This window comes from Canis aureus, chromosome 27 (assembly GCF_053574225.1).
Source record: "Canis aureus isolate CA01 chromosome 27, VMU_Caureus_v.1.0, whole genome shotgun sequence".
Lineage (NCBI taxonomy): Eukaryota > Metazoa > Chordata > Mammalia > Carnivora > Canidae > Canis > Canis aureus.
The window spans coordinates 32,378,104-32,395,722 of NC_135637.1; the positions used below are offsets into that span (position 1 = coordinate 32,378,104).

General features: G+C 49.4%; 1 protein-coding gene and 1 pseudogene across 3 annotated transcripts in view; one reads left to right on the forward strand and one right to left on the reverse strand.

Annotated features, from left to right (window-relative positions):
* Nucleotides 1-6,463, forward strand: part of LOC144299439 (sodium/glucose cotransporter 1-like) — an 88,790-nt pseudogene extending 82,327 nt beyond the window's left edge.
* An 8,203-nt stretch (nt 6,464-14,666) lies between these two features.
* Nucleotides 14,667-17,619, reverse strand: part of RSPH14 (radial spoke head 14 homolog) — a 78,055-nt gene continuing 75,102 nt past the window's right edge. For all 3 annotated transcript variants that reach the window (XM_077874472.1, XM_077874471.1, XM_077874473.1), the window contains exons 6-7: nt 16,693-16,829; nt 14,667-14,984 (exon numbers count right to left, since the gene is read on the reverse strand). In XM_077874472.1, the coding sequence (XP_077730598.1) occupies nt 14,746-14,984; nt 16,693-16,829 (376 nt within the window). In that variant the 3' untranslated portion in view covers nt 14,667-14,745. The remainder of the gene's footprint in view (nt 14,985-16,692; nt 16,830-17,619) is intronic.

Below are 17,619 nucleotides of genomic sequence, written 5' to 3' on the forward strand. Positions count from 1 at the left end.
GCCCTTGTTGACTAAGAGCTAAGATTTATTCATCTTTGGGATGATATTTGATTTAGTGTAATTTTATATATGAACACATTTTAAAACTTTTACTTAGAAAAAGCAATGAACATTTGGAGCCTCAACTCAGTTTCATAAAATTTTCAGCAAAATTTAAATGAGTTTATGAACCAGTTGCAATTCTCAAAATCATGTGCTTACTAACCTGTCTGAACTATCTTAAAATGTGTTACCCTGAAGAAATTAACACTCCAAATGTGAAAATCTATCCATGATCTAGTAACAGGCAAATGGACACTCAGTGTCCATTTATTTTTAATAGATAGATATTTTTATTGACAGGAGAGGAAAGCTCATTAAATTGTCTTTGACTATTGGTTTAATTTACAGGTTTTTGTTATAATATTACTTGCTGTCACCATCATGTGGGTCCCTGTTATACAAACAGAGTACAGTGAACAACTGTTTGAATACACGCATGCAGTTATGAGTTACCTGACCCCACCCATTGCTGCCATCTCTCTGCTTGTCATATTTTGCAAGAGAATCACTGAACAAGTTCGTAGGTGTTGGCATGGCCACTGCATGACACAGTGTGAGGGCTTGACTTCATATCATAGTTGTCTTTGAAAGACCTGCCTTGGGCAGCCCTGGTGACTCAGTGGTTTAGTGCTGCCTTCAGCCCAGGGCATGATCCTGGAGACCCTAGATCGAGTCCCACATCAGGATCCCTGCATGGAGCCTGCTTCTCCCTCTGCCTGTGTCTCTTCCTCTATTTCTCTCCGTGTGTCTCTCATGAATGAATAAATAAATAAATAAATAAATAAATAAATAAATAAATAAATAAATATTTTTTAAAAAGAAAGAAAGAAAGACCTGCCTTAGAGGAGTCTCTTGTGCTTCAAGAATTCACACCATTGTATCATTTGCTTTCCAAAAGATAATTTCTTCCTGGGCAGATTTGGTCTGAGCTCCCTTATGCATGCAGGAAAAAGGCAAGCTCTGATTTGTTTTCCTCCTTTTGCAATGTAATCAACTTTCAACTATGTCATAGATGATGTAGTGTGCATGCTCCTCCCTCACACATATCAGAGTGTAAGAAAATATTATTCTGTTGCCTCTGTACATGGATGTGTCATATTTAGAGATTTCATACCCACAGGGAGATGTACAGTCACAAGCTCCTTTTGCCTTTCCTTCAGTGAAGACCATCTCTTCCAAGCATTCTTAAAACTGAAGATTCTGAGGTGCCTGGGTGGCTCAGTCAGTTAAGCATTTCCTTTTGGCTGGGGTCATGATCTCAGGGTCCTGGGATGGAGACTTGAGTTGGGCTTCCTGCTCAGTGGGGAGTCTGAGATTTTTTTTTTTCTCCCTCTGTCCCTCCTCCCACTCATGCTCTCTCTGTTTCTGTCTAAATAAATAAATAAATTGAAAAAAATAGGGGCACCTGGGTGGCTCAGTTGGGTAAGTGTCTGCCTTTGGCTCAAGGCATGATCCCAGAGTCCCCAGTTTGAGCCCTATGTCTGGTTCCCTGCTCAGTGGGGAGTCTGCTTCTCCCTTTATCCCTCACCCTGCTCATGCTCTCTCTCTCTTGCCCTCTATCAAATAAATAATTTTTTTAAAAAAGCCTAAAGATCCCAATTAATGATTCAATAATTTTATACATAAGACTTTCTTTTTTAGAGAGACGGAAGGGGAGGGGGCAGAGGGAGAGAGAATCTTACACAGGCTCCATGCTCTGTACAGAGCCCTTCACAAGACTGTCTCACAACCCTAATATCAAGACCTGAGCCAAAATCAAGAGTCAGACACTTAACCAACTGAGCCGCCAAGGTGCCCTTATCCATGACTTTGAAAGCATAGTTTGCCAGAAGGTTTTTATTTGTTATTTGGATCATATCTTAACTTGTTTCCCCTAACAACACTGAGTAGTTGGGCCTGATAAGTTCCTGAGCACAGTGTATGAGATGCTGTGTGATCTGGCCCCTGCCTAATTCTTGGCCCTTGCCCTCTTGATGCACAGCCCCAGGGCTCCAGCCATTCCTAACCATTTATAGTGCTGATTGCCTAACTGCCATATGCCTTCTCTGGCCTCCCTTCACTTGCATAAACTGTTCACTTTATCAGGAATATCCTTTTCCTCTTCCACCTGGCTGGTGCTTCCTAAGGGCCCATATCAGGTATCCAGTCCTCTAGACCAATCTAGTGCTCCCTGCTCTGTTCAGCTCACCAAGACTCAATTGCACACCAAGAATGTAGGGGGAAGGGGACTGGCTTCTGCAGATGCCAGAACTGCTTCTCTCTGCTGAGAAGTGGCAGGGGCAAGAGGAACAGGCTTGTCATAAGAATCTGCCTCCCACTGATGACACCAACATTGAGGTATTAGGGCCTACTGCCAAGGAAAACTGGGGATCTGAGCAGTGGTTCTCTGCCCCTGGTCCAAGGTTACAAGGACATTGAAGGTACCCTCTTTGACCTAGAGAGTTTCTCTAGGCCCTCTCTCCCCCACTCTGCTTCAGATGGCATTCTCATCTGGCTTCTGCTGCCCATCTGTTTCTAGATCTTCCCATTCAGCACATCTCCTTCCTGTGGATTGTCCACCTGTCTTTTGGTTTCAGGTCTTTCTCCAAGATATTTGCCCACATACTGTATCTTCTGTCTCCTCTGACATCCATCCTCATCTAAGTCAGGCTCCAAGTACAGCTCCAGAGACAAGGTGATGTTCTTACTCTAAAGAGTAGACAGCCTGGTAGGAGACAGATGATACCCAATAAGCAGATAAAGATTTCTGATAGTGATGCAGTATTACTTAAAAGATAAAAAAAGGATTGTGAAGGGTATCAAGGCAGGCTCTGGGGGCAGGGGGTATACAAGGACCTTAGCCAAGATGGTAGGGATAGACTTCTAAGAAAATGACCTTGAATCTGAACCCTGAAGGGTGAGCCAGAAATACCAAGATCTAGGGAGACACCCAAGCAGAGAGAAGGGCAAGTGCAAAGGCCTGAGCCAAGAGCAAATAGGCAGATTCAACATGCAGGAGGAAGGTTGCACACAGGGGCTTAAGTGGAATGACCCAAGGGGAGACTGGCAGAGCCAGGTGAGGGCAATTCGTAGGCAGGGTTGAGATTTTACTCTGATGGCAGGCCACGAGAAGCCATTGGATAGTTTAAGCAGAGGCATGGCATTTTCTTTTTAAAAAAATTTTTTTAGATTTATTTATTTATTCATGAGAGACAGAGAGAGAGAGAGAGAGAGGCAGAGACACAGACAGAGGGAGAAGTAGGCTCCATGCAGGGAGCCTGATGTGGGACTCGATCCTGGGTCTCCAGGATCATGCCCTGGGCTGAAGGGAGCCCTAAATCACTGAGCCATCCAGGCTGCCTGAGGCATGGCATTTTCTAATACATGCTTTGAAGAGCTCACTCTGGCTTCTGTGAGGACAGTGGGCAAGCAGGAGGCCAGGAAAGAAGGTCACCTATGTGAGAGAAGATGGTGGTTCAGGATTAGGGTGGCAGCCATAGGATTCTGGACACATTTTGGAGGCAGAGCCAACAGGATTTGCTGATGGGTTGGTAGAAGGACAGGATGGAAAGAAAGGGAGTAGGGATGACTCCTGAGGTTTCAACCTGAGCAACCAGGGGGATAGAGGTATCACCCACAGCCCATGGGGAAGACTGGGGTCTTTTTGAACACTTGACATTTGAGATGCCTATTCATTATCTTACTTAAAAGTGTTTCCAGTGTTTCTTAAGTTCTTTGGCCTAAGAGAGAGTGCAGGTGTCTTAGGTGTTTTTTCAACCCAAGAAGGTATGGCCTCCTCACTGGTGCTTACATTCTGCTTCCTTCCACAAGGTATTTAAAACCTTTGTTGTGATGAGTTTAACTTCAGAACTCAACTAGTGGGGAGGTGAGGTTGAAGGTTTGTCTCACCACCCATCTCCCACCAAGTGACTCCCTTGTGGCTACTCCTTTGGTAGGGTGCCTTCTGGGGGCTGACCAGAGGACTTCTGATTGGCTTCTCTCAAATGTTGTCTGAGTTTGCCTACGGACCTTGGAGCTGTGAGGCAAACAGCAAGTGCCCCCTGATTATCTGCAGCGTGCACCACCTCTACTTTGCTGTAATTCCCTTCATAATCAGTTTTTTCACCATCCCAGGGACCTCCTTATTCACAGACCTGATTCCAGATAAACATGTAAGTGTGGCCATGAGATTGTTCTGGGGTCAACCTTCAGTCCCAGCGCCCCAAGGAGCAGTAACTTGGTTCCACTAGTTTTGAAGAGTTATTGAATTCCTGCATTCTTTTTGAAAGTGGGAAGGCTGGGGGCTGGGGGCTGGGAGTGGGGGGGGGGGGTAGAAATAGGCAAATAATGGAGAAAGGGCCCTGCCTCAAAAACAAAACTCAACTGAAAAGCTTCTCATCAGTCCACCATTTAGGTAGCCACTTAGAATGAGAAGTCTGGCTTTTAAAATGCAAATTTTCCTTAGAAGTGTTAAGTTCCCTAACCTCGGTATGAATTAATGTAATCAGGGCAGTCCCAGATGCCACCTACCCTCAGGGAATTAAGCCAGTAGGAAGGGGGAGGGGACAGGAATACAGGCGGCTGCATGTGGCCAGCTCAGGGCTGAGTGCCTCTCAGTCTTCTCCTGCATGCTCATTCCCACATCCCAGGAGGTAGGTATCAGTCACCCCAGTTGGAATATAGGGAGTCTAAGCTCAGAGAAATTAAGTCACTTGTCTAAGGTACCAAAACTAGGTAAGTGGCAGGGCTGGGTCCCAACCTGGCTCCACTACATCACTTCCATCAGCAGGTCCAGCAGGCTTCACAGGGGACCTGGCCCAAGTCAGAAAGCCCCGTCACCTCCCAAGTTTAAAGGGGAGATGGGTTTGTGAGACTATTTGCCTGTCTGGTAATTTTTCCGGGGGTCGGGGTAAAAGCCATAAATGTGGAAGGCTGCCTCCAGTTCCCCCTCTCCTCCCCCACCCCAACTTTGTGCTTTCCCTATGGTTACACTTCCTGCTCTGCAGTTTCTGTTTGATTCATTCCTCTCCTGTGCACAGAGCCCAGTTGGAAAAGGGATGGAGCACCTGGGGAGGACAGCCAGGATCGTCTGGGATGTGCATACCCACTACATCAGTGACAGTAGAGAGACTTCCCTGATCCCAGTACCTTGAGAAACTGGCGGTGGGTGGTGAACTTGATTTTCTGTTGCTCAGGGTCTTAATCGCTTAGATTGTCTGCTGTTCTCTTCCTCTCAACTTTTTGGTTGTGCCCACTTCTCAGGCAGCCAAGTACCTGTTGAGTGTTTCCCACCTGCCTTCCAGTATGCCAGGTGCTCTGGAGAACACAAAGCAGCTGCCAGTAGGGGAGGAAGAGATAAACAGGAAAATGAAGCTTCTGGATCAATGTCAGTGGACCAGGCCCTCTGCTCACCACCTACCAGGGGAAGCAGGACAGCAGGCACACAAAGCCAGGCTCTTCCAGCGCACCCAGCAACCTCTTCCTCAGAGGTTGATAATGTCGTTGGGAAGGCAAACGAATACATATGGCATCACAGGAAGCAATTAAAGGCTAAACCCAGTCTCTGTCATTAACACAACAGAATGTTAGTTTTGACATTTTAGTCTGAGAGGTGGGGCTGGGGCAGGTCTCGAAGTGGGCTGGCTGGGGAGGGGCAAGCCCAGCCCACTCACCTCCCTGCCATATGTTGGAGGTGGGGGTCCTGGGATTCAAATATAATGAAGCTAGTATAATAGATCAAAATCTGTTCCAGGATAGGCTTGGTGGAAATGTTCACCTAGTGGACCCTTAAAAAACAAGCAACAACAATTGGCTGGATTTTGTTACTCCCCAAAGTTTCCATGTGTGTTTTCAGAATGAGAACAAAATCACAAAGCAGAAAGGAAAGGAAATCCCTACAACATCTGCAAATGCCTTGTTGAGTTTGAACAACTCAGCTTAGCTGGGGGGCCAGGTAAACCTGATAAAGCCTCTTCTGGGCTGGGTTAGTGCTCTGAGAGCCAGGAGGACCTCCTTCTCCACCAGAAGCAGCAGACCAGAGAGGATGGGCAGCTACTCCCACCCTGAAGGGCACAGTTCCTAGACCCACAGGACTGGACAGGGCCCAGAGCTCATTGCCTCCCACCCCTTACTATACACCTGAGGCCCAAGCAGGTTGTGTCACCCTGTGCCAAAGCCATGGAAGCACATGGTACCAGAGCCAAAACAGAAACCCACGGTTCCCAAGTGCCATGCTTTTCCCCCACTAGCCTCTGTTCCTTCCGTCTCATGTTGAGGTTGAACCACCAGGTCTTGTCTCAGTCCTTGGAGACCCTGGTGTCTAGCTGCCAGCCGTGGCTGGCTACGGTCTGTGACAGGGCCCTGGGTGGCGATGTGCTCCTGCTCTCCCCCTAGCTCCACCGGCTCTGTTGGAGTTTACGAGATAGCCAAGACGAAAGGATAGATTAGAATGCAGAAATACAAGGGAAGAGACCCACACCCAGAGCACAGCCAGGTGAGAAGGAAGACCCAAAACCTGCAGGGGGGTCCTGTTTAGAGTGTTCTGGGTGGGTATTGCCTGCACTGTCACCCTAGCACCCCTGCTCCACAGTCACCCCTCCCAGAAATGCTCTTCCAGGCTCTTCTGCCCCTCTGGGTGTTGAGGTTGAGGTGTCTCTGGACTTCTGTGTGGAGCCTTCTGGGCTGAGGAGAAGCAGCAGATGCAGTGAGCCACCCTTGGAGGGGCAGGGTAGGGCGAGGAGACAAGGGGTTGGGCCTGGGGGTTGGGCACAAGCATGAAGCAAAGGGCACTGCAGGAGATGAGGAGCCGTGGAGGGAAGGCAAACAATGATGCGCCCAGCAAAGTGAGGCCTTAGGACTTGTCACGGGATTAGCCTCACAGAGATGATGCTGTACCTCAAGAGCAGTCTGGGGGAGGAAAGGGGGAGAGGGCTCTGGGGAAAGAAGTCTGAGGACAGTTAGCTTTGAGTCTCAGCAAGCAAAGAGACAATGTTCCATGAAGGTGCTCCAGAAGGCCCAGAGGAAGGTTTTTAGCAGATGGGGTCAGAAAGGGAGTGTTGGGGCCACAAGGGAGGGTGACCTGAGTGTCTTGGGGCCCTGACGCAAACAGGGATAAAAGCCTAATGAGATTAGTCCTGAGTCTCAGGCAGACAGTGCCTGGGGAGCCTGTGAGTTTAGGGGAGGAGGCAGCAATCTGGGCCCCCCCTCCACTCCTGCTAAGGAAGTTCAGAGCCCAGAGAGGCCTCAGGCTGCCTCCTGACATCTGTAGAGGAGGCCCTGGGCAGGTGCAGAGCAGAGGAGTAGACTCTCCAGAGTAAGGCTGCCCCACATACCTCGTGGATGCAAGGCTCCCTGCAAATTTCTCTTCTCTGCATGGGGGGAACAGGCTCACTGGGGGCCAACAGTGTACCGGGGGCTTATTGTTGGTGCACCTCCTAGTTCCTCTTCTCCCTCCACAGTCGTGGGAGGAGGATGACAACAATGATAATGATAGTGGCTAATATTTACTGCCCACATGGGATGTTCCAGGCAGTGTTTAAATTATACCTTTGTGTGATAAGTACAATTATTATCCCCATTTAGAGATGAGGAAACTGAGGCACTGAACAGTTAAGTAACTTGCCCCAGGCTTCACAGATAACCAGGCAGTAGTGGAGCTGGGACTGGAATACAGGCAAGTCTGACTCCAAAATGTGTGCTCGTGGCCAATGGCCATCCCACTCCCCATCACACACCCCGTGGGCTGTCGTCAGATGATCAGTTGCCTTTTACAGACAGAAGCCTCTTGGGGTCTGGCACTGCATGACTATATAACATGAGTGTGGAGAGTGTGACACTCAGGACTTCTCAGCACTGACAAGAGATGGGTCCCTGGCTTTGGAACCCTCTGGCTGCAGCCGCTCTCCCCTTGTAACAGAGGTTTCTCTATCCCTGGCCGACGGGTTCCATCATCCCTGGTGCCGCCTCAGCCTCAGGTCACAGCTGGCATGGAGGCTGCCCAACAGAATGAGACAGAGAACAGGTCACAGCGAACACTGCCGGGTGCGGCTCTCGGACCAGGCGGCCGCGGCCAAGGGACCCGCTCCAGCGTGCGGGAGCTAGCCGTGGTGCTGATCTGCGCCTCCGCAGGCCCCGCAGCAGCCCGCAGGAGCTATCCTGACAGACTCAGCGACGTTTAAGCCTCAGAAGGCGTTTTCGCTAATTTGAACGGAAGCGTTCCTGTAATTCAAGTGCCCAGAGTGACTTACTTTGGGACAGGCCGTGAGAGTGATACATTCCCTGAGAGCTTGCCATGGAGAGCAGTGTCTGGTTCCAGGAATCAGGGGTTTCTTCCAGCCTCTGGAGAGTAGCGACTGGGGAGGCAGATTTAGAGGAGCAGCCACTTGCTCTAGACCTGTCCAGCTGTGTTCAGCCATGTGCCTAAGACAGAGAAGGGTGGGCGCTCCAAGACCGGGACCCAGCTGAAGGCTCTGCCAGTAGAAAGCAAGCATGCCCCCAGGCAGTTCCCGCCCCACCACCACTGCACTCCCTGAGCCCTCATCCCATATCCCACTCTCCCAGGTCTCTGAGGATAGTGGTAGGGCTTCTGTAGCAGGGGCTGAGGACTGACCCTCATATTGGAGACAGTCTTTTGGTCTTCCTGTGGGACTGCCCGCTAAGATGGGACACCATAGAAAGTCCTCCTTCTTGTGTCCTCCTGACCTTTGCCTGTTCCTTCTATTCCAGATGTATTCGAGGAGGCCGAGGGCTGCCTCTGGAAGATGTGGGATGTGTTCTGTGGACTAGAGCCACAGCCAGGCCCCAAACTGGCCCCAAAAGAGGTAGCCGAGGAGAGCATGGAAAGTGCTGCCATATCTGAAAGAATAGAGCACTTGTTGGAAGGAACAAAGTTCCATGACATATCTGAAGGGACACAGCACGGTGACGTGTTGGAAGGGACAGAGTATGATGACATGTCAGAGATACCCTTCTGGAGAGAAATTGCCAATGCCAGCGGGTTCCTCTTGATATCGACTATAGTCCTGTTGCACATCTACTACTACTAAGGCATCTGGGGCCCATGGGCATCTGGGAAGGGCAGGCAAACTGCAGCCCCTTCCAGACTGCCTTCTCATCCAGTGGAGAAAGTCTTTCCTACAAGGAGACCCCTGGATATGGGACCAGAGATTACACTAATGTAAACACTCCTTCAGTGTCACAAATCAAGTGCCACCAGCTGCAGGGCATGCGTGCTGAGGGGACAGGGTGAAGTCCATTTGCGACTCCAGAGACTATGCAAATGAGAACATCTGTTCCTTTACGAAATGAGTCATTTTCTCCAAATGGCTCTACTGCATAAACACTGACTTTCACTTTAAATTTAATTTTGGCTTTTTATTTCTAGATATATTTGGGATTTTTGCTTGTGTTTACTTCCCTGTAACCATTTCCTTTCTATATCCAACCTCCATTTGCTTTGTTCTCCTTTTTAAAGGTATGCCCTGCTGGCAAAGATGCCATGTAGTGTAAGTGCCATCCCCATGCAGGGTTCCCACCCACAGGTGCTGTGCCCACTGCCGATGACCTCACAGGCCAGCTGGAGCCAAGGCTGCCCATGGGTGGGACTTTGGCTCCTGCCTGGACCAGTGGTGGAACTGAGGCAGTCTCTGCTCAGCGGAACAAGTCTCCCAGCAATTCAGCACTATCTGGCTACAGTCAAACTGCACCCTTGAAGGACAAGTGGAGAGGAAAACTTCCTCCTTGCTGAGCTCTTCCTAGTCCCTTCCAGTCTACCTGCAATAGGCATGTTTTTGGGCATTGGGCCCAGAGCTAGACTCCCTTAGCTGTCAAGTATAGGCCACCCTGGGCTGTGTTTCTGCAGGGACTCCCTAAGCTGTTCCTTCCACTTCCTTCTTCTCAAAAATAAATCATTTGTGTCTTTAGAAAAAGTTCCAGGTGCCTTGAAGTGATTTGGCAGGGGCCCACCCAGCATCACAAAAATCACATTCTGAAGGCACATACAAATGCTGTCTCTTCTCCCTAGTTTATCCCTTCGGCTGACATTTTTGAGTGCCTACTATGTGCAAGCTCCAGCAAGGAAATAGCTGCGAACAGAGCATAGGCAGCAGACAGTGAAACTCTAGCCATGACAGCCAGCATTTATTGTGGCCTGCTGTTTTGCTGCCCAGGGTAAGTGCATTATCACATTCAAGCCACAGAACCATCCTTTGTGGAAGGACTAGAATTAACCACATTTCACAGGGGAGAGGACAGACTCAGCAAGGAAACTGAGTACACTGAAAATGGGCATAGGGCCTAGGACAGCCCTGCCTAACACCAAGGCCACACACTGCCCCACCACGTATTGTGTATACAGCAGGGAGGCCCACCTAGTCTGAGACAGGGAAAGCTTCCTATGACCAAAGGAGAAGGTCAATTAGCTGGACAACAGAAGCGACGATGTGCAGAAAGACACAAGGCAAGAGTGCAAAGCATCTTTGAGGATGCCAAGACATGGCTTGTGCATAGGAGAGTAGTGGGAGATGGGGAGGGCAAGGTGAACAGGGGCCGGACTTGCCTTATATACTTTGGGATACTAAGTTCCTGGGAGCTTCGGCAGGAAAGGACAGGATCACATTTGCTGGCTGCTGCTGAAAAGATGAAAGGGAAGCAGGAACACCCACCAAGAGACTGTTTAGAGCAATCCAGGCAAGTTGGTATCAGAGAGGAAAAGAGAAGGGAATGGCATCAAGAGAAGCCAGCAATTAGAAATAACAGAATTTGACTGATTAGACTTGTGGAGAAAGAGGCCAGAGTGACTCTCTGGGTTAAGCATGTGGGCAAAGGGTGTGCCAATTCCAAAGATAGGCCATGTCGGGAAAGGAGTGGACATTGGAGAAAAGTTGAGCACCACTTGGGACATGTTGAGTTTGAGTGGCATGAAGATACTACTCCCATTTTGACAATTGTACACAAATAATTGTTGTACATGACAATCTGATCCATGTGGTGTCTTCCCATTTATTTAGGTCTTCTTTAATTTCTTTCAACAATGTTTTGTTTTCAGTGCTCAAGATTTTTACTTCTTTTGTTAAATTTATTCCTAGGTATTTTATTCTTTTCAATGCTATTGTAAATGGAGTTTTGTCACCTTTGCTAAACTTGTGTCTAGTTCTAATAGTTTTAAAGTGTGTTCCTTGGTATTTTCCATATATAAGATCACATTGTCTACAAAAATATAGTTTACTTTTTTCTTTCTAATCTGGATGCCTTTTGTTTTTCTTTCCTAATTGCTTTGGCTAGAACCATCAAGACGATGTTGAATAGAGGTAGTGAGAGCAGACATTCTTGTCTTATTCCTGATCTTAGGGGGAATGCATCTATCACCATTGAGAATGATGTTAGCTGGGGATCCCTGGGTGGCGCAGCGGTTTGGCGCCTGCCTTTGGCCCTGGGCGTGATCCTGGAGACTCGGGATCGAATCCCACGTCAGGCTCCTGGCATGGAGCCTGCTTCTCCCTCTGCCTGTGTCTCTGCCTCTCTCTCTCTCTCTGTGACTATCATAAATAAATAAAAATATTAAAAAAAATAAAATAAAATAAGAGAATGATGTTAGCTGGCCAACAAGCACATGAGAAAATGCTCTGCATCACTTGCCATCAGGGAAATACAAATCAAAACCACAATGAGATACCACCTCACACCAGTGAGAATGGGGAAAATTAACAAGGCAGGAAACCACAAATGTTGGAGAGGATGGAGAGAAAAGGGAACCTTCTTGCACTGTTGGTGGGAATGTGAACTGGTGCAGCCACTCTGGAAAACTGTGTGGAGGTTCCTCGAAGAGTTAAAAATAGATCTGCCCTATGACCCAGCAATTGCACTGCTGGGGATTTATCCTAAAGATACAGATGCAATGAAACGCTGGGACACCTGCACCCTGATGTTTCTAGCAGCAATGTCCACAATAGCTAAACTGTGGAAGGAGCCTCGGTGTCCATTGAAAGATGAATAGATAAAGAAGATGTGGTTTATGTATACAATGGAATATTCCTTGGCCATTAGAAATGACAAATACCCACCATTTGCTTTGATGTGGATGGAACTGGAGGGTATTATGCTGAGTGAAATAAGTCAATCGGAGAAGGACAAACATTATATGGTCTCATTCATTTGGGGAATATAAATAATAGTGAAAGGGAATAGAAGGGAAGGGAGAAGAAATGGGTAGGAAATATCAGAAAGGAAGACAGAACATGGAAGACTCCTAACTCTGGGAAATGAACTAGGGGTGGTGGAAGGGGAGGAGGGCAGGGGGTGGGGGTGACTGGGTGGCGGGCACTGAGGGGGGCACTTGACGGGATGAGCACTGGGTGTTATTCTGTATGTTGGCAAATTGAACACCAATAAAAAATAAATTTAGTATTACAAAAAAAGTTGAAGAAATTGTGGTACGAATTTTGAATAAATTGAGTTAACAATAAAAAAAAAGAGAGAGAGAATGATGTTAGCTGTGACTTTTTGCAGACGTTCCCCTCTACTCCTAGTTTGGACTTTTTGGATTTATTTTTTTAAGAAATGGATATTGGATTTCACTAAGTGCTTTTTCTGCATCTATTAAAATGATCATGTGATTTCTGTCCTTAATTGTGTGTGTGTATATCTATCTATCTATCATCTATCTAACTATCTATCTATCTATCTATCTATCTATCTATCTATATCTATATTGGTATATAACATTGGTATATTACATTGATTCATTTTCAAATATTAAACCAACTTTGCATTCCTGGAATAAATTCCAGTTGGTCATGGTATATAATGCTTTTTTTATGTAGCTGGATTTGGTTTGCTGATATTTGGTTGAGATTTTCCTTCTCTATTCATAAAGGATATTGGTCTATCGTTTTCTTATGATGTCTTTGTCTGGCTTGGATATCAGCTAATTTTGAGTAAAATTAGCCTCATAAAATGAGTTGGGAAGTGTCCCTTCCTCTTCTATTTTTCAGAAGAGTTTGTGAAGGATTGGTATTAATTATTGCCTGGAGACATTTAAGGGTAGATATTTAGTTGGATAGAAGGGTCCAGAACTCAGGAGAGAGGATGGGGCTAGACACCGATTTGGAGGAGACAAAATAGTGGGCAGGCCTAGCTAAGAAGGGAACCTGGTAGAGGAGGCCCATAGCCAGGTAGGTGAGATTGTGTGGGAGAACAGGAGGAGAGAGCACCTAGACAGAGCTGTGAGAAACACGAACATTACTGGTCACGTAGAGAAAGAGGGTTTTACAAAGGAGACCAAAGAGAGTACAGCCTGATTCTTGAAAGGAAGCCCAAGACAGTGGCTATGGGAAGGGAACATCCATACTTGGCCACAGTATGGGTCAAGAACAGAGCACAGGGTCTCGGCAGCAAGATGATCAGGAACCTTGACCAGTGACTTTGGCCACAGCCCTTTGGTGAGGCAATAGAGGAACCAGCATATTATGGGTTGAGGGGAGATGGGTACATGAGGAAGTAGAGGTCTTCAAGCACCTGTTTTACTGAAGGAGGAAAGGTTTCCTCTTTAGGCGCCTGTTTTAAGAATGAGACTTACCTGAAATCCCAGCTGGGCTTAGCAGCCAGTCCCTTTCAGAACATGAACACTTACTTGGGCTAATCCTCTAATTCCGAGGATGCCAACTTCTCTGTTTCTTTTAGGAAAGGGAAGCCCCAGTCACTGGAAGAACTATAAGAAGGTGCTCACTTGAGGATTCTGGTTATGCTGATGCTGTTTATTCTGGATGGACTGGGCACCCCATAAGCCTAGGAGGTTCTGTCCCATAGGAAATACTGCTGTTGGTTGGTTCTATAATGAGGAAAACCTCATTTGAGGCAGAGAGCCTCAAAAAGCTCCCCTCCTGAGCTTTTCCAACAGAAGTCAGGACTGGTTTGAGAACTAGCATCCTGCCAGACCAGGTAGGGAAGGCTGGCAACAGTAAAGGGTCCCCGAGCCTCCTACCCTCTGCAGCCTGGCAGAGGCTCCAACCCAACCCTCCAACCCCTTTAAGCTCTCCAGCCTCCTTTGCCAGTTTCATTTGGGGAAGAAGAGAGGCAGGTGGAGGCCTACATGGAAGGCTGGTCAGAGGGCTGCCCCGGGGCTGGTGTAGTTGGCCTCAAGCCAGCTGGGAGCTTACTCTTATGGCTTCTCTGTTCTAGGGGAAGATCCCCGTTCTGGGCATGCATTCCTAGGGGGCCTCATACAGTGCATACTCCTCCTTAAAGAGTCCACATGGGCTGGCACTTTGACCTTCCTTCCTGCCACCCATCATGAGAGAGGGGCAGAACTGGCTAAGCAGGGCAGTGTTCAGCCACACCCAAAGGCCTGGTCACTCAAGTGTCTAAAGTTTGGGTAGTGCCTGGTCCAGCTGTGTTCCTTCCCCCAATATAACTTCTGCCCCCTCCTTTTTCCTGGAGAGCTCAGCCCTGCTCTCTACCTTCTCAGGGGACACTTGGTCCCAGCGGAGAGCCAGGATATCACCCTTCTATCCCTGGGCCTTGGATTTAGCCCATGCCTCCTCACCTGGCCACCATGACCCAGTCCTTTGAGGCTGGGTGCTTCCCCTTTGCAGGAGAGAGGGGAGACGTGACCACACTCCAGGAACATAAAGGGCCATTCAGTCCCAAGATAAAGAGATTCAGCCATTTATTAGGTAAGCTTACCATTTATTAGGTAAGCAGCTTATTAGGTCTGGCCCAGCAAGAGGCTCAGGGTTTCCACTCGATGACTTTGATAGCAGTCCGGGCTGCCCGCCGCACTGCCTCACTGGTGTCTTCCTCGAGGGTGCGGAAGACGGGCACGTGAGATCGCAGAAACTTGCGGCCCTCAGGGGTCTCGGCCAGCATGGTGAGGGCCTTGGTGGCGTTCAAGCGTGCCTTGCTCAGGGATGAGCACAGCAGGTTCAGGAGCGGGTGGATGGCTTCTGCGTCCAGGGCAGCATATTTCCCTGTGGGCCACCAACACCAAGTGTCCCTCAGGGGGCTGTCTGTTCCATCTCTGTCACCTCAGCCCAACCCTGGCCTCTGGTCTGTGTGGCCGCAGGAGAGGTGCCTTCTCTCACTCCCCTGTAGGCCCTGACACCTTCCTCTGGCCCTCCAGCCCCTCAACTGGCTTCACACCACCCTGATGCCTGTCCTGCAGTCCAGTTCTCTCAAGGAAACACAAAAATTAAAATCCAATTGACGTGGCAGGTATTTCTGGAACACCTGCTCTGTGCAAGGCACAAAAACTCATAGGTCTTTCCCTCCTGATCCTTACAGTTTATTGGGGGATGCAGACATTAATCTGTAAAGGAGATGCCCCCTCCTTAACCTTTGCCACCTTCCTGCTGCCCCGGCCTGCTAAAAGGCCAGGTGATTGCTCCCTGCTCCCAGCTTCCTACCATGCTCAATGCACTCTGTGTGCTGAGATCCTGTGAACGCCCTCTGCTCTGCTGTTTCCCGCTGTCCCTTGGGTCAACACCCAGGCCCCTCCCAGAGGAGGCTTGGCCACTGTCCTGTGCCCACTGCATTCCATGCTTCTCCAGTAGGTCATCAACCCTTTGCCACTCCCACCAAACTGTTCGCCAGAGGCTGAGACCTGAGGGCCAAGTCCCCACCACCCAGCACAGGGTCTGCCCCATGGCAGGGGCGTGGGGACCCTTGGCTGGAGTGCCAACTCTGTGAAAAGTGGCCTCACATCCCAGCTGTTGCCTGGACCCATGGTCACCTCTCTGGTCCTCCAAGAGCTCCCACAGGAAGCCCAAGCAAGACACTGCACTGAGTATGCCCTGTCTGAGCAATATGCACACAAGATGCCCTGCCCTGGAGGTCAGCATCCTCACTGCACAATCAAAAGGGGACTGTGGCTCTGGAAAGGCCCCAACCTCTCCTCCTCTGGTATGTCTCAAATACCACCATTAGTGTCAAGTGGGGAATGGCTGAGAACCCCAGTTCTGGGGGACTTTGCAGCATGCTGATTGAGAATCAGAGACCCAGTCAGTCCTCGGTGGAACACCAAGAAGGCACAAGGCATGGGGCTGATGCAGGCATTTGTGGGCACAGGGAAGAATAGACAGCTTTCAGAGGTCACGTGGGATGGCCTAACCTGGCCTCCAGGTGAAGAAACCAACCCCAGTCATTCCTGTGGCCAGGACTGGAGGACTTAGCATGCATGGAAGCCTGACTGTTCCCCAGGTGGGAGAGGTCATCTCATACTCTTATTTGCTCCCCACCCCCACCCATTGAAAAAAATAATTTCGATAAAAAAAACACCATGGAAGCAAGGGCTCCAGTGTTTGCTTAGGTTTCAGGATAACCAAACCAAGGATGGCAAACTATAATCCCAGAATCAAGGCTTACAAGGGGCCTGGGTCGGAAGCAGGAATTCCAGGCCCAGGGAACAGCCTGGCATGAAGGGACAGAGGTCCTAATGGGAGTGACCAGGGAGGGGCCACAGGTAGTCCCCCCATGGCCAGGAAGAAAGAGGGTAGAGCATGGGCCCAAACTTGAAGGGACTTCAACAGCAGGCCAGGAAAAGTATTTTGGTAGGGCAGGGAAGGGGCAGTACTGGGATGCTGAGCAAAATGAGCATTCTGGAAAGCTTGCAGGAGACCCCCACTGCCCAGTAAACTATCGCCTGCATAGGAGATGCACCTGGCCAGCAGGCCACCTCACCTTGGGTGGTCATCGTGGCATACATGAGGGCCCCGGCAGCATTGGCCTGCACCTCCTCCATCTTGTCCTTCAGCAGGTGCACCAGGATGGGGATGACGTCATGCTGCCACACCTGGTTCTTGCCCTCCAGAGGGATGCTGGGCCAGAGAGGGGACAGTTGTGTGGCTTCGCTTGGCAAGGAGGTGGGCAGGGCCAAGGACCACCCCAGGGGACACCAGGAGGATGTGTGTTGGGACCATCCCTGGTGGTCTGGGCCTGGTCAAGGGGTGCCAGGGTGCAAGAGAGCACTGGTGTGAGGTTTGGGTCTCACCCCCATGCTGAGATGACCTAGGAGCACGGCTTGGGGCCACTCAAGCAAAATCGCAGAGGAGCCAGGGGCTGATGGACCCTTGCCCTAAGGTAATACATGAAGACACCAGACGTATCACCCCAGCCCCAAAATGGGGAGCAGCAAGGCCCAGGGGTGCGACCCACAGGGACACGTGTTTTGACTCCATGCAAGAGCCGGAGCTGCCAGAGATGGGCTAAGACCCAGGAGCTGCACCGAGCCACCAGGGAGACATCCGTGCAGAGCCACCCTCATGGGAGAGACATTGTAAGTCACTTCTAATCCTGGCACTGTGTGAAGTTGTGAAAATAAATGTGATGGACTCCCCACGAGCTCCCTTTGGGAACTTGATCAAAGATGCAGAGTCCTGGGCCACGCCTGCCAGGATTCCGTGTGTTTGTTCATTCCCACGGCCAGGGCTGACCGAACACTGTGGTGGACCCTGGCCCAGACGCTGAGGCCAGTGCAGGGTTGCTCTAGCTCGGCACGACTGACACTGGGGCTGGATCATTCTTTGTGGTGAGGGCTGTCCCATGCATTGTGGGATGCTGAGCAGCATCTCCGGCTCCCCGCCCACCCCTCGACGCCAGGAGCACCCT